General features: G+C 31.7%; 2 protein-coding genes across 4 annotated transcripts in view; both read right to left on the bottom strand.

Moving 5' to 3' along the window:
* The window catches only part of LOC145334613 (cell death-inducing p53-target protein 1-like), a 345,932-nt gene that overhangs the window by 220,367 nt on the left and 108,883 nt on the right, over window positions 1-16,682 (bottom strand). The window lies entirely within an intron of this gene.
* On the bottom strand, window positions 11,799-13,810 carry LOC145334612 (uncharacterized). The gene is made up of 4 exons (XM_080180139.1): window positions 13,451-13,810; window positions 13,094-13,225; window positions 12,469-12,579; window positions 11,799-12,277 (listed from the first exon to the last, which is right to left on the bottom strand). The coding sequence occupies exons 1-4, from the start codon at window positions 13,528-13,530 to the stop codon at window positions 12,196-12,198; spliced, it is 405 nt and encodes a 134-aa protein (XP_080036265.1). The 5' UTR covers window positions 13,531-13,810; the 3' UTR covers window positions 11,799-12,195.

Here is a 16,682-nt window from a genome sequence, read left to right as displayed (position 1 = left end):
ATTTTCTCCCGCAAAAGCCTAGGGGCGGGTTCGCTTATTACAGTGATACTTTCAAATCCTGGCAAGAACTCTTGTAGTCTTTTTATTATAAGACTACCTTACAATTTTGACTTTTCCTCAATTTTGTAAGTCCCCAAAAGAGCCCAGTAAACTTAAACTGGGACCCTCCACCTCCATAATCTGCTCCTGCCCAAAATGCTTGCTATCAATCATGAATCAAACCAACCAACTCTAACAAACTAAACTCAAACACCAAACCAATTTAAACATTATCAATTTAATTGTGTATTTAGTTTATTATGCTAGTTATTAATATTTTATATGTATAACAGCTAACCCTTAACCTACTAACACATATCTAATTTATTAATTTTTTTAGTTCGTATTTTACTTATTTTATCATGTATGATTTTTTTCTGTAAGAATAAATCATTTCAACAACAAAACTATTTAAGAAAAAAATTATATACAATCATGTCCGCAAAAGTAAGGATCAGAATGGAAAAGACAATGCAAGATAAATTGGTGTACTTTACATTACATATTCAATTTTTAGAAACAGAGTTATCCCGTTTATGGATTAACATTATTGGTGAAAAAGTTTGGACACTGATAATTTGTGCCCTATCCGACCCAAATCAAATAATTTTTATGTAAGGTATATTGTATTTTGCTGCTTTTCACTTTACCTCTTGTCTCTAGGGGCAGAGTCCCATAAAAGAAGAAATATTATTAAAAAAATATGTTTGCATTTTGTTCAAAGGGTCAGTTCATCAATTAAAAGGATATTTAATGTTATCTGTTGTGTCACCAAATTAAAACATCCTTTAAATGTTATATGTGTTATGGTGATTACATCGACGATTAGGGGCATGACTTTAGGCGTACTAAAGAACTAAAACATAAAAAATGACCACCTTCATTTTGTTTTGCAAAACAACCAGAATATTGAAAACTTGCTAATATACCTTTTTAAAGTTTATTTTTGCTTCTATTTTATGGATGTTTCCATCCTTGTTTAGAGATATTTCACAATGCCTAAATGGCTAGAAGCCAGTTATAGACAGAATAAAATTTCAATATAACATACTTATAAATCAAATTATCAATCATTATTATATTAGTCGGGAATATTTACCACAAGGTTAAAAATTTCAGGGATCTAAAGGGATAAGACAATGGCCGATAGATTTAGTTACATCCCCAATGATGATACACAAAATTAAACCTTTTGTACATTAAAATCAGTGGTTGAAACGTTTGAACACTTAACTTAATGAATCAACCAAACAAAGTTGTTAATCAACGAATAAGAAAACTTTGTGACAACACTTTGGGGACTAGTGTAATAAACAGCCAATTGTCCCCTCTCCATAAGATATTTTTCTAACTTTGAAGTACATGATTATTGGTAATGAGGTTCTAGGTGGCCAAAAATTTATTAGTAGCGCAGCTACTTAATAATCAGGGTTTGTCCATACACCATAAAATAAATTCATAATTTTGTTTTTATTTACAACACAACATAACGAATTTGTTGTTCAATATTTTTGAAGTGGAACTTAGCTACTATATAATTTTGATATGTCCATACGTCTCATTTTTCTTGTATTCTTTCTGGTTCTCTTTCTTTCCCCATTTCCATTACAAATATTTTAAACTTTTAATGCTACGAATCTTGTGGAAATAATATTCCTTGTTTTGTTAACAAATATTTTATGAGAAAATCAATCAGAAATGTATTATTCTTCCCTCTTATAATTAATAAAATTATAAATGGATGTTTGTGGATGTTTAAAATATACTGATAATTTCGTGCAGATTTCTATAAAAATGAGGTATAAGTGTAAAATTATATCACGATTAAGAACTAATTGATACGCATGGCATCTAAATAAGCATATTTTTCGCTTCGCTATTATGGATATTGACATACATGTAAAATAGAAATGTTTTATCCATTTATAATAAATCTGCTATGATATTTTTACCTTTCCTTCTTGTGTATATTTGATTATCTGTTTGTAATATAGATTTACAATAAACATAGACTGTCATAACTTTTCCTCCAATCAAAAGTAAAGTGGTTTTTCAAAAACTCATGATTTTCTTTCATTAGTAAACTTGTTGGTTTTACCCTAGCCTCTAGGAGATTCTTTTATTTAGAAAGAAATAGCTGCCTGGGACCTACATAAGGCTTCCCTCAAATAGAGACTTCGCAAGAGAACAGGACAAATATATAAGATATTGTCCCAAAAAAAATCATCATGTTTTAAATGATAGAATTGTTACACTTTCTTGTAACAAAGTGCTACATTAATAATCATTCCTATTTTGATATCAATGTGACAATTCTAACATATCCAAATCAATGATAAGAGCTATCCGTTACGGATAGACCGTTCCTAAATGTATTAATACTATATGACTTTATTATCGCTCTTATGGTTACTAGCAGAGTAACTTGTTATACGAGTAAGGTAGGTATCAAAGTTATTGGTACATGTTCACTCTAGATAATTATCTCTGCTATAATTCCTCCTTAAATGAATTAAGATTCTAATTCGTATTTAATGGTCAATTAAACCCTTAATGTGGAGATAGTTAAACGGAGTGGGTTTCTTACAGCATAAAATAAATGAGATGTATATCTGTATGTGAGGCCAAAGATTTAAAAAATGAATTGACAGATTTGACAACAGTTCCCTAGAAAGCTGTGAATTGGTACAGGGCATATTTTTTGGCTATTTTTCCTAGAGTGAGCATTGCCTTTAAAGCAGGGAGTAAGGGAGGGGACAATGGATCGAATATGAAATTTTTAGGAGTCTCAGACTTTGGGTACTGGCTTAAAGGGATATGCAAGAATTTAGCAGTTTCTGACCGACTTTGGGTACTAGCGCACAAAATGCCGCTAACTCGTTTATTAGTTTTGAATATTGCAGACAAGTATCAATAAACTTAATAAGTTAGTTTGTTATGATGTGGCTGGTTTTAACAATTTTTTTCTCTCCAGATATATCATTTTATAGATAAAAACTTTATTGTGATATTTGTTTAATAAACAATCTAAGAATCCAATTAAATTTTGGGTTATGGGGCTATGGGTTGAATGGGTTCCAGGGAGATTTTTCTAGTTATTAATTACAGAATGGTTACGTCAGTCTGATGTGCTGGTAATATAATTTTCAAATGAATGCTTTTTTCTTTGAACTTTCTTCATATTTTATAGTTTTCTGTATTGTATTAACTCTCCCTTTAAAATTTCCTTCATATTTTCTGGATTAATCTTGATTTCAAGGTCTTTCAGCAAATACTCTTGAATTGAACTAATTGCCCATTGTTCCCTTCCATTACTTCCTGCCTTTAAGGTTTCTAGTATCCCTTATTATGTAAATTAAAATTCAACTGAACATCAGAAAAAGTAATTTTTTAAATTATATGTCAACCAATTCCACCTTTTTAAAAGTGTAATATTGTAAAAATTGCACAATAAGTTGCATGATATCAAGTAGATAAAATAGCCTAAAACCACTAAGATTCTTTATTACTTAGATTTACGAATTTGTTCTAAGAATTTAGCTGATTTTACCCCACACTTGTATAGGAATCAATCAGCAGCCCTTGAAACTTGGTCCTAAAGGTATTTATTACAAAATATGATTACTAAACACACACTCTCATCTATATTAAACATTTATAAGCACAACGTTTACTTATAGTATAAAGTTGGACAGTAAAGGACAAAATTTCCGTATTGAGGTTCAATAATCTAAAGGGAAAAGACAATTGCAGATGAATTGATGTATATTCCTAAATATAATACACAAGATTATTCCTTTTCTAAATTAAAATTTGTGGTTGAAACGTTCGAACACTCAAATTATTTCACCAACCAATCAAAATTTAATAAAGTTATTAAGCAAACGAATAAGAAAACATTATTATAAAACTTTGGTGACTCGTGTAATAAAGAGCCATTGTCCCCTCTCTCTCTTTCAGACAGTTGACCTACCATATTCTAAAGTAGCTGTGCTACTTTTAAAATGCACATAGGCTAAGAGCACAAAGTACAATTCTACCGAGTAATTTATAATGATTTATAATGTGTTGAATTTTTATAGATATTATATTCAATTATAAAGAAAATCTGACAACTAACTATAAAACAATTGAAAAGTAGTTTTTTTGTCTAAAACTAAAGATATCTGAAAATGCTGGTTCAAATATTTTTTTTTTTTCATTGAAACTTTATAATTGTCTTGGGATGGTTTTAGGCTATTTTTCTTGCTCCCTCCTAATTATATGAAAATAGTAATTTTTTGTTTGAAAATTAAGGTTTCAATAAGTATTGCACCGAGTGAGTTCTTCATTGCGGAAAAGCTTCACATTTGTAGGTCCAGAGATGGTTTTGTCATTTTTTAGCTTCTTCTTACATCTTTAAATATAAAGCCCCAAGATACAAGGGGCAAAGCCAACAATTAACATGTTTTGATGTATATATGACACAAAATTGAATTTTTTGATTCCTAATTTTGCCAATAAACTGAATTAAAACATTATTTGATATGTTTAATTTCTGTATGATCTCGATTCTCTTATAAATTCTTATTCCAATACTTTTCTATTCTAAAGTTTAAATCACTCAAAATATCATCTTTGCCTGCAAATTACAGCTTTTGTTATCACCCGCCTAACTTTGATATTTCAACCATTCGCAGAGAAAAAAATTAAGGCATAACAGTTTTTTCTCCATATGCAATATCCCTGTTCCACATTTTGATGTGAAAATTAATCCTATTAATCTGACAAACTAAAGTAAAAAAAATAGCAAATTGTTCATCATTCATAAAATAGATTTACATATAATTAGATTGCTGTAATATCAACAGATCTATAGTATATATAGATAGATAACTAACTACCTCCCTCCCAAATTTCAATGAACTTTTTCATCTGCTAGCAATTCGTTTTCTGCTACTTGGCTGTGTTAATATTCCCGTTACCATTGGTTGATTTTCAAAAGCCCAATTGAGAGATGGCAATACGTCATTTCGAAATGCAGTGTTTTACTCTAATGTAATACCTTAAATAAAATACTTTTTTAGAGTTATGACGTGCAGCTAACGTAAATGCGCGAAACGTAAGGTTTTCTTACAATCTGTCACCCTTTATCTTTAGTGAATGGTCAACATTTTTAATATAAATTTTAATTTAAAGCTTTCTACTAAAATCTGTATTTTACTGAATAATATATAGGAAGGTCCTATTTCGTATTGTCCATGAGAATGTTTTTAAAAGCGAAGATTTTCTACAAATATAGTCGGTGATTACGTCCGCATCGATAGATCTGATCTATAGGCATGCTCTAAAGATTTCAAAGTTTGGATTATAATCCATGAAACAGTAGTTACTCAAGAATTTTTACCCAAACGGTATGTCCATTGAATTTTCGTCTACATTTCAAAAAGAAATGTTAGATGTCTTTATGTCTGTTTGTCCGGCCGTCTAAATTGTTGAGATTTGCTTTAATGGATGGTAGCATCCTCGTAAACTTGTGAATGATAGCATATGAATAAGAACTTTATTAGTTACAAATTATGATTAATCATTTATAATTTGAAGGCTATAAGCAGTAAAATTGCATGTAATTGTATAGATAAATTTGTTTCAGATTCAAAAACAAGTTATCAGAATTAATAGAAAAAGAATTATTAGAATTAAAGATGATAAAAATCCCATAACTAAAACCAAAAAAGTCTTATATTTTATTTTCAATATAAAAAGAAGGTATCTTGAATAGTGTTATGGTCTAACGAACTAACAATTAAAGTGATGCACAAAAAGCCAGCAAAACATTTATCATGAATGTATTATACAGTATACACAGACTTACAAAGATAGCTATTGAGAAACCTGGTTACTGGAACAATGTTGAATATCAACAACTTTAATACTTCAATTCACAAAATTATAAGGGGAATCTACACTAGAAAAATCGGATCTCTAAATTTTATAGCCTTCAATTAAGTTTGTTATAACTTACTCTTTAAGATGGAAGTACGAACTAAAGAGTAGCTGCTCTAAAAAAAGCAATTATTTTCAGGGACCGTGATTCATTAAATTAATTCCATTTATATTTTCTGAAAATTTGGATATTTTAGTGGCGTAATGTTGGCGTAAAACTAATATTGTGCTGTACCTATAGTGAAGTTGGTAAGATGGGGGGGGGGGGGGGGGGGAGGGATAGAAGAAAGTGAGTTGTGGGGAAATTTTCGCTCAGAATTGTTTTTGAGAATCCTGGTTCCTTTTCTCTGATTCTGTTGAATATTACATTATGTATGAAAAAGTGGTTTTAATTTGACTTTGTAATCATGAATATGAATTTGATAACATATAATTAGAACTCATGTATAAGATAGACTTTCACTCTATAAGGCTTTCTTATAAGCTTCTCTATAATTAAGGTTTAGACCAAGTATTTCAAAAAGAGGGACTTTTCTATATTTAGGGTAGGTGCAAACGCCCGTCCATAACGGTTAGCCTTTTCTTCTAGGAACGTTTAGCTCTTTTCTTTAATTTAGACATGTTATAATTGTCCTATCAATTCAAAAATTTTCATGGTGATTTCTGTAGTAGTTTGGTACGATTTAGAAAGCATTGCATCTCTATAATTGTTACCAGAATATCTGTATATAGATTTTAAACATGTTGTTTTTTGTCAACTTTTTTAACAACAAATTTTTATATGATATAATAATATCCGATTGATATGATTTTGAAATACTAATTCCCAGGACAATAAATTACCAGTAAATTACAATGTTTATATAATAATCAAGTCCTAAAAATTAAGCATGTCCTTAAACATTATCATGTATTTCAGCAGTTTTTCAATAAATTTACTTAAAATTGTTTCGACTTCGACAAATTTATATTCTGATTATTCAGTTCTGACACTCAACAAGTTTTAATGTTCGTTTGTCCTACCGATTCAGAGCTCCGCTTTTATGGATGTTGTCATCATTGTAGGTGTATGCTTATGCCTTAAATAATTGTTTGATAAACTTAAAACTTTTTTACAGCTTTCAGAAGGTTACAATATATTTCTTTTCCTTTGATAGTATAGAACCAGCCCGGGACTTATACTAAGCCTCACTGAAAAACGAGGAATGAAAAGTCTACACATTTACGAGATCTTACTTAAAACACAGCAATTTATACATAATACATTATGATATAGGATAGCATTAGTTAATGGTTAATTTAGACATTTGAATTAAGATCAAACTATGTACATGCATTTGATTGCATTTTGAAAATAAAATACACAAACAATGGATGTAGATATACGTGGATGTTATGACAGGGGAAAAATTGTCGTCAATTTAGGTTGCTAATATGGAACTCATCTATTGGTAACTGTTCGTAAATCCAATTGGAGAGGAGGGGATAGGTGGATTGTTATATTAGCCCGCTGCGACTTTCACTTTATTAGAGAACATGAAAATCTGGTGTAAGATCCAAGTTAAAATACATCCATTACACAACCATTACTAGATTTTAAAAGATCAAAGTTTCTGTTTGCAAAAAAAAACATAAGACTACTCCAATGATATCTAACTCCAAAATATCAGCTGTTTTTAAGTCTGTAATTTAAAGTTTAATAATAACTTTAACACCAAGCTTTAATGTTTTAAAGTGAAAATAAAATTACCCTTAGGGAAGGACAAGTAGGTATTAAATGTAGGGACAGAGATATAAAATTGGAAGATAAATTAATCATTCTAAACTTCATTTTGTTGTTTAAATAACCCACGATAATCGAGTAAATTTGTAATACATCCTTTTATTATATTTAAACTAGTCAATTTAGGTAGAATATAAGTTATTAGCGGCTGTGCCCCTAGCATCTAGGTTTTCTATCGAAGGGATTTAAAAGGGTAGAAAGAAATCCTAAAACCACACTCATACTCATTTTTTTAAATAGAATAAAACCATCTGGGCCTATAGGAAGCTTAACTGTAAAGGAGAACAATATCGGTTCAGTGGTTAGCGATATACTTTAAAAATAAGCTTATTACTATATATAATAGGATAGAGGGGGGAATGCCTTGCCTAAAAATAGACACAATGTATAGCCATGCTTAATCTTATAGACAATAGACAACATTGATACAATATAATTGTTGGTTGTCTGTCTGACTGGTGTTATTTTGCCTGTTCGTCCAGAAATCAGTAACTGCTTATCTTGATTACCGGTGGCTATATAACATGAAATAACAGCAACATTATACACAGTCTAGACCTTACTTAGTGTAATGAAAGAAATGGTTATATGGAACATCTTATTCTCGTATTCAATCGAATTCGGTGGATAGGAACCGGTTCTCATCCATACGAAAAAACTATGTCTAGCATCGTATTATATCCAGCTTTCTACGAATATAAAAATGTACAATCATAAGCTTAAAACTAGCTTTTTAGCCCGTGCCTTCGGCATCTCGGGGCTAAAAAAAACTAGTTTTAATCTTATAATTGTACATTCTATATCCGCGGAAAGCCGTCTATAATACGATGCGAGAAATAACTATTATAATAACATATCCATCTAACCTCGGTTTTACAGATCACAAACTAATTGAGAGTCCAAATTTATGAATGTTTAAATACTAAAATGTACAAAACAAAGATATTTATTGTTTATTTCAATACTTTGTTTTTAAACATAATGTCCTATATGCTGCTTTTAATGTGCATTTCTTGTATGCAACTTAATACATTCTACTTAAAAAGTACATCAGATTACAAATTATAGAATGATTCTATGTTATCTTTCTTCCACTAAATGTATTTATTGTACAACCCAGGTTCTAATTAATACCATAAAAACACCTAGGTTTTACCACTTTTATGGTAAAATTTTACCAGCCTATACGATTTAAAAGGTGGTAAAATTTTACCGTAACCGTGGTAAAAACACTTTTTGTGGTATAGCGAGACGCTTTTTACCATCGATTTTTACCACAATTATCGGTAAAATTTTACCAGATTTCCGGTAAAATATTACCATTTTAGGACGCAAATTTATACCAGATTTTGACCAATTTTTACCACTTTTTTGGTAAAATTTACCGCAAATTTCTGTAAGATTTTACCGAAAAAGTGGTAAAACTGTTCAACACCTGGTAATATTTTTGCCCTAAATTGGTAAAATTTTACCAGAAATAGGGTAAATATGGTAAAAATTTACCAAAAATTGTGGTAAAAACGGGTGGTAAAAATCACGAGAAAGTGGTAAAAAACGACTGACCTTAATTATAGAAAAACATCGCTTGTACACAAATCGCAAAAATAAAAAAAAAATTGTTTTCATTTTTATCTTTATTGATTGAAACACTTAAACATATTTTTTTACATAATGATTTACATAGGTACGATAGCGCGCTACTATATAGGTATATATTCACAGAAATTTTCTTAATTAGTCTAATTCTAGACGTGGTTTAAATGACCAAATATTACATAGTTTTATTCAGATACTATAACTGCATGTTTAATCGGTTTAAGCTGAGAAATTAACACAAATTACATAGGTTTTAAGCTGAGATCTGGATTCTAATTGTACTTTATACTAGAACATTTTTATACACAAGAAAAATATATTACGAAGTTACTTTCCATTATAAAATTTTCAAAAATTTGCTATAGGAATAGCGGTTTCAAATAATATTATATGAATATTCTCATCGTCAGAACAAAACTGTCAAAACTGTCATATAGATTAATGTACGTACAAATTAAAGGTGGTTAAACATATTTTTGACTCAAGATATCTTGATATATATCACTTTTTTATCACAAATAGTTTATATATGATCTGACTGGAAGGACTATTATACATCAGCTTACTTTTGTCCTTCTTTTCTTTCCTTTTGCCTCTTGTGAAAGAACACGCGGCAGTCAGCACACAAATAGGTGCATTCGATGAGTCTTGTGTTCGTTGGCAGCTCGCTTCGGGGACTGCGTCCATGGGCGCAGGTCTTGATTTTCCCCGGTGTTGCAGTTCTTTTGCGCCTACTTAGTTTTGATGCTGGCGGGATTGTAGTAGGGGGTGGTTCAAACATCTCCTGCTCATCATCTGACACTCGATACACTGAAATTAAAATATTTTTTAAAATTATTTTTTTGTACAAAAAAATAGTTCAATTTTACAATAGTTTTTTTTTCTAGCCTAACCTAACCTAACCTAGTGTATTAATAGAAAGAGTAATATTTCTAGTTTTAGCCTAACCTAGCCTAGCCTAGCCTAGCCTAGCCTAGCCTAGCCTAGCCTAACCTAACCTAACCTAACCTAACCTAACCTAACCTAACCTAACCTAACCTAGTGTAATAATACAATGTATTACGGCATTTTCTTAGTGCCTAGTACAGAAATGTTTCACTATATGCTTTGGGCACAGTCGCTAGTATAAATATTGTACTATACCTGGGCTTTTTGGTCCTGGATTCTTTATGTTCTCATAAATGATATCAAAATCCGGTTTGTTTTCCATCCTGAAATTAAACAATCTATACTACAAAGTAAAACGATTTTTGTTTGTATGTAGCGAAGGATCTTGCTAACCGCTGAACCGATCGGGTTCTTCTCATAGGTACCGGCAAGGGAAGGGAGTGGCAAAAGAAACTTTAAGGATATACTTCATATTAGAGGGTTTAGCGTACAGAAAAATCATTTACAACACAGTCGCCAGGATAAAGTAGTAAAAACAATTTTTTAAAAATCTTACTTTGCTGGTGTTTCCATAACAGTGATTTCCTTAACCTCGTTCTCATCCGAATTTTCTGGAGAGCCAGCTGTTTTGTTCCTGAATTAAACAATATATATATAATAATCTATTTAAATTAAGTAGTTAACTTTTTGGTTCCACATTTACCCCTTCCACCTTACCCAGCTAGAGGCGTACTTGCTAGTACTTGCTTTTAATAAATAAAGGAACACGTTGAATTTGTCTTTACAGAAAAATCATTTACAACACTGTCGCCCGGATAAAGTATGAAAAAAGAATATTAAAAGAAATATCTTACTTTGCTTCTCCTTCCATAACAGTGATTTCCTTAACCTCGTTCTCATCCGAATTTTCTGGAGAGCCAGCTGTTTTGTTCCTGAATTAAACAATATATATATAATAATCTATTTAAATTAAGTAGTTAACTTTTTGGTTCCACATTTACCCCTTCCACCTTACCCAGCTAGAGGCGTACTTGCTAGTACTCGCTTTTAATAAATAAAGGAACACGTTGAATTTGTCTTTACAGAAAAATCATTTACAACACTGTCGCCCGGATAAAGTATGAAAAAAGAATATTAAAAGAAATATCTTACTTTGCTTCTCCTTCCATAACAGAGTCTTGTCCGACCTTCTGGTCATCCTTTTGTGCCGGACATCTCTCGGATTGCTCCCTGAATTAAGCAATCATATTATAATTAAATAGTAAACTTTTTTTGGTCCACATTTACCACTCCCACCTTACCCCTAGAGGCATACTTGCTAGTTTTGTAATATATAAAGGTGAATTTGTCTGTACCGAAAAATCATTTACAACACAGTCGCCCGGATAAAGTATGAAAAAAGAATATTAAAAGAAATATCTTACTTTGCTTCTCCTTCCATAACAGAGGCTTGTCCGACCTTCTGGTCATCCTTTTGTGCCGGACATCTCTCGGATTGCTCCCTGAATTAAGCAATCATATTATAATTAAATAGTAAACTATTTTTGGTCCACATTTACCCCTCCCACCTTACCCATAGAGGCATACTTGCTAGTTTTGTAATATATAAAGGTGAATTTGTCTGTACCGAAAAATCATTTACAACACAGTCGCCCGGATAAAGTATGAAAAAAGAATATTAAAAGAAATATCTTACTTTGCTTCTCCTTCCATAACAGAGGCTTGTCCGACCTTCTGGTCATCCTTTTGTGCCGGACATCTCTCGGATTGCTCCCTGAATTAAGCAATCATATTATAATTAAATAGTAAACTTTTTTTGGTCCACATTTACCCCTCCCACCTTACCCATAGAGGCATACTTGCTAGTTTTGTAATATATAAAGGTGAATTTGTCTGTACCGAAAAATCATTTACAACACAGTCGCCCGGATAAAGTATGAAAAAAGAATATTAAAAGAAATATCTTACTTTGCTTCTCCTTCCATAACAGAGGCTTGTCCGACCTTCTGGTCATCCTTTTGTGCCGGACATCTCTTGGATTGCTCCCTGAATTAAGCAATCATATTATAATTAAATAGTAAACTTTTTTTTGGTCCACATTTACCCCTCCCACCTTACCCCTAGAGGCATACTTGCTAGTTTTGTAATATATAAAGGTGAATTTGTCTGTACCGAAATCATTTACAACACAGTCGCCCGGATAAAATAGAAAAAAAGAAGTGAAAAAAATTTCTTACTTTGTTTGTGTTTCCAAACAAGCGATCTCCTCTTCCAAAGAAGCAATTTTTTGCTTTGCTGCCCCAAGGTCTTGTTTTATTTTCTGCATTGTCTCCCATCCATCGTCGTCCCTGAAAAATAAAAAAAAATAATACTAAAGTAACAGGATGTCCGTGTTTATGTACCGAAGGATCTCGATAACCACTGAACAGATCGGGTTCTTCTCATAGGTACCGGCAAGGGAAGGGAGTGGCAAAAGAAACTTTAAGAGATATACTTCATATTAGAGGGTTTAGCGTAGCTGCTAATTTGAAATATCAGGGGTGTATATCCTATATGGGATCCCCTGTTCAGGTGGTGGGGGGAAAATAACTAAAATATGTGTGGTAGGAGGTATTAAACCAAAAAATTTTAGTTCTTTAAATATTTCTCCATTTCCGTCCCTACTTGGTGAGATAAAAATAGGTGGGAAAAAAATACAAAATTTTGTACCACGGGAACAAAATAAATCTTGTGCGTAATGTACACCCCTGAATGAAACTATAATTATTCGCCATAACAATAATGTTTATCCTACTCTTTTCAATCCGGCTACTACCACCTTCCGAACAGAAATAGAATGGTAACAAAAATAAATAAACTTACGTAGTGCAATCCAAAGTTAGGTTCAAATCTTCTGTATCAGACGATTTAGGAGGGCTATCAGGCAGGTCAGGCAGCTTAGCAGGCAGCTCAGGCTCAGACACACTCATTTCGTTCTTCTCTTTTTCGCTATCACTGAAATATATAAATATATATTATATATCCCAGGTAATCGGACCTTTGCCCAAAGAAGTAATTACCAAAAAATATGTAATATGTATTTATGTAATTATGTTGTGATGGATTGTCGAATCCGATTCGATGAATGGTTACCAAAATATAGCTAGGGACGGACGGACGGACAGACAGACAGACAGACATCATTCTACTTCGTTTTATACATATTAAAATATTACTCACCCACTTGTGGTTTCCGGCTTCTGTTCTTCGTGCTGTTCGTCTCTCTCTAAGTCGGCTGCTGCGGCTGACATGTCGGACATTCTATATTAAATTTGAAAAGAAACAAATTATCACTGGTAATTAAATTTTCATGAATAAATGTCCAAAAAACTGACGTAGGGAATTTTAATATAATAGGGTCCAGCAAGATCACATATTGGTATATCTTATATTGTAAACAAGTATATAGACAAATTTCATTTACAAAAAGTTAATACAAATTTGAAACGTTCTCTTTTTTAATTACAGCACATAAACCTTACGGATTTTACCATGGAAATCTACCACCCTATTAATTAAAACATTCCCTACGATAACTGTTATATACAGCATGACCCTCGAAAAAGTATTTTTAAGCATCTGCAGCCCTTATTTCTCAATGAATTATAAAAAATGCATATGTCCTTGTTCTCCATAGTATTCCACATAAGTAGATATAAAAATATTTTTTTTACCTCCATTAACACCGGAGATTTTTAGAGCTAAAGTTTTGAAAAAGTGACTGAGAAAAAGAATTTTTTTTTGTTTCTCTTATTTTTTGAATGGTTATATTATGTTTTTCTGGCAACTGAATAATGAGACACAAAGAAAAACAAGTTAACTAATTATTTCTTTTTTATTCCACCAAAAAATATAAATTTTTAATGGCAAAAAATACTACTGAATGAATTGATTATTTGCAAATTTTAGGTTATTTATTAACCCTTATTTGAGAAAAGGATTAATTATGACAGTTGCTCCGCCTACTTTTCTGACATCTCAATAATTTAATAGGGGGTTAATTAAGCTTTTTAGACAAAAAAATTATTATGTTTTAATTTTATTTTCTTCATAACTTTTTTGTTATTAAAGTTAGGATTGTGAAACAAAAACAATTTTCCTGCTATATTCATAAAGATTTATTTGGTTTTTTAATCTTAAAAAATTTTGCCTAATAAGTAAGTTTTTCAAAATATCATTAAACTAAAAAGACTCAAAAAATATGTGTAAAAAAATGCTTTTTACTCAAAAACTAAATTTTTTATTTCATTTTTGTATCAAGTTTCTGCTAGTAACAAAAATAAAAGGATTTCTACCTTAATTTTGGTAAAAAAGTCGTTTCATGTTAAAAGTTACTTTTTCCTCAGTCACTTTTTCAAAACTTTAGCTCTAAAAATCTCCGGTGTTAATGGAGGTAAAAAAGATATTTTTATATCTACTTATGTGGAATACTATGGAGAACAAGGGCATATGCATTTTTTTATAATTCATTGAGAAATAAGGGCTGCAGATGCTTAAAAATACTTTTTCGAGGGTCATGCTGTATAATATTTATATACAAAATTAAACAAATATATAAAATTAACAAAAGCTAATTGTGAATAGTTTTTTTCCTTAGTTTAGGGGGTAAACTACAACTGCTATATACTGAATTACAAAAAATGCGACAGATTATACAACAAAAAATTTTCAGTTTAAGCTCTTAACTTTAAGCTCATTAAACTTAATTGGTGGAAAGGGGTAGTTTCACAAAATGCATTTGAACTTAATTTTGTGAATTGCATATTTTTCTTTGTTAAGATGGTAAAAGTACGTGGTAGAAAATTTAACTTTCTTCAAATTTATGCCATATAAATAGAGTTTAAACACATTTAAACAGGTTCAAATATACGGTTCACTAAATTAACTTCAAATGCATTTTGGGAAACTACTCCTTTCTAGATATTATAAAAAAAAGTTTAAGATGAAACTTATGAAATATAAAAAAAATTACATATAAATATATGTATACGTAAAGTCCTGGAATTATTGGGATTGACTGGGACCTATCAGGTCTTCGTCTTGTTCTTCGTCTTGTTCTTCGTCTTGTTCTTCGTCTTGTACTTCGTTTTCAGATGAAAGTTCCGACGAATAATACTTGTCTCCATTCTGCGGTGCGCAGGGATGTATATTCTACATGGTTCGGATGTGTAATATTTTTTCCAATTCTGCGCAGGGATGTATATTATATTTCATTAAATATAAATAGATGGAGGAAAGAAAAAAAGGTAATAATTAAGAAAACTGAAAACATTTGTAAATTTTAAAAATTTTTAGCCGTGGACAAACAATATTTCTTGTGCAGAATATACACCCCTTTCCCGAATCAATGTAGCTGCCAAAGATACTGTAATTGCTTATGTTCTGAGCACATTGTTGAGAACTTGCTCTCTGTGGTGGTCTGGAGCTTGATCTTTTCTTCTTCTCTAACTCAGCATCTTCAGGCCTGATTCCCTGTTCCCACAATCTTTGCTGCTTCATGTTGGCCTTTACTCGTTTGTTGGCATCTCTTCTTGTCCGAGCCTCACCACGCTGGCCGAAATCGGGCAAATGTGTATTTGTTCTGTTCAACATTTGCTGCAACCTAATTTGGTTAGGTTGCTCACTGAGTTGTTTGTTTTCTGGGACGTTTAGGAACTTCTTTGGTAGGCTTTGGCTTTTGGGCCACTTTTGCTTTTGGCCTGCGTTCAACTTCTTCTTCTTCACTACTACTACTACTGCCAGTTCCAGTGTCTGGGTCTGATTGATGACCTTGATCTGTATCATCACTTTCTGGTGCTTCTTCTTTGATGTCAGAAATTAATTCACCTTCTTCTCCATCTTTTTTCCACTTTGCTTTTTCTCCTACAAAGAAATAAAAAATGTTAAAGCAAATGTACATAATTGTAGCTTCAATATTATTTCCATACCTATATGAACATTAGTTACTATTAATCAGATTCAAATGAAAACAAGCAATATTTTTTACCCTATATTTATATGCCAATCAAAGATAAAAGGGGGAATTTTGCATTGGCAGTTGCTTTATAGGGGTACAATATGGAACTGTGAAGAAACGGCGTCGCCACCGCCGAGAACCGCCAATAAAAGCCCCAAAAAAATTCGGCTGGTTTTAGTTTTGGTTTCAAAAAGTGTCACTTTCGCCCACCCCCCCCCCCCCCATTTATTACATTAAGACCTGTAACTTACCTACAATGTTGATGAGTTCTAAAATTTCCCTTTGGTTGTGTATAGAAACATTTGAGCCTACTGAAACAACCTCATAATGACCCAGGTGGTTTTCAATTATAATGGCAAGTTTGGGTAATATTATTCCACATGGATGTATCCGAATTTCCTTACTTGCTTTGCCGTCATTCTTGCCCTCAATGTCCTCAACCTCCAAAATTTCGTC

The sequence above is a fragment of the Acartia tonsa genome, chromosome 12, assembly GCF_053477335.1.
Source record: "Acartia tonsa isolate MP-2025a chromosome 12, ASM5347733v1, whole genome shotgun sequence".
NCBI classification, from domain to species: domain Eukaryota; kingdom Metazoa; phylum Arthropoda; class Copepoda; order Calanoida; family Acartiidae; genus Acartia; species Acartia tonsa.
Note: the sequence above shows the minus strand (reverse complement) of the source record. Positions and strands in the feature narration are given on the sequence as shown.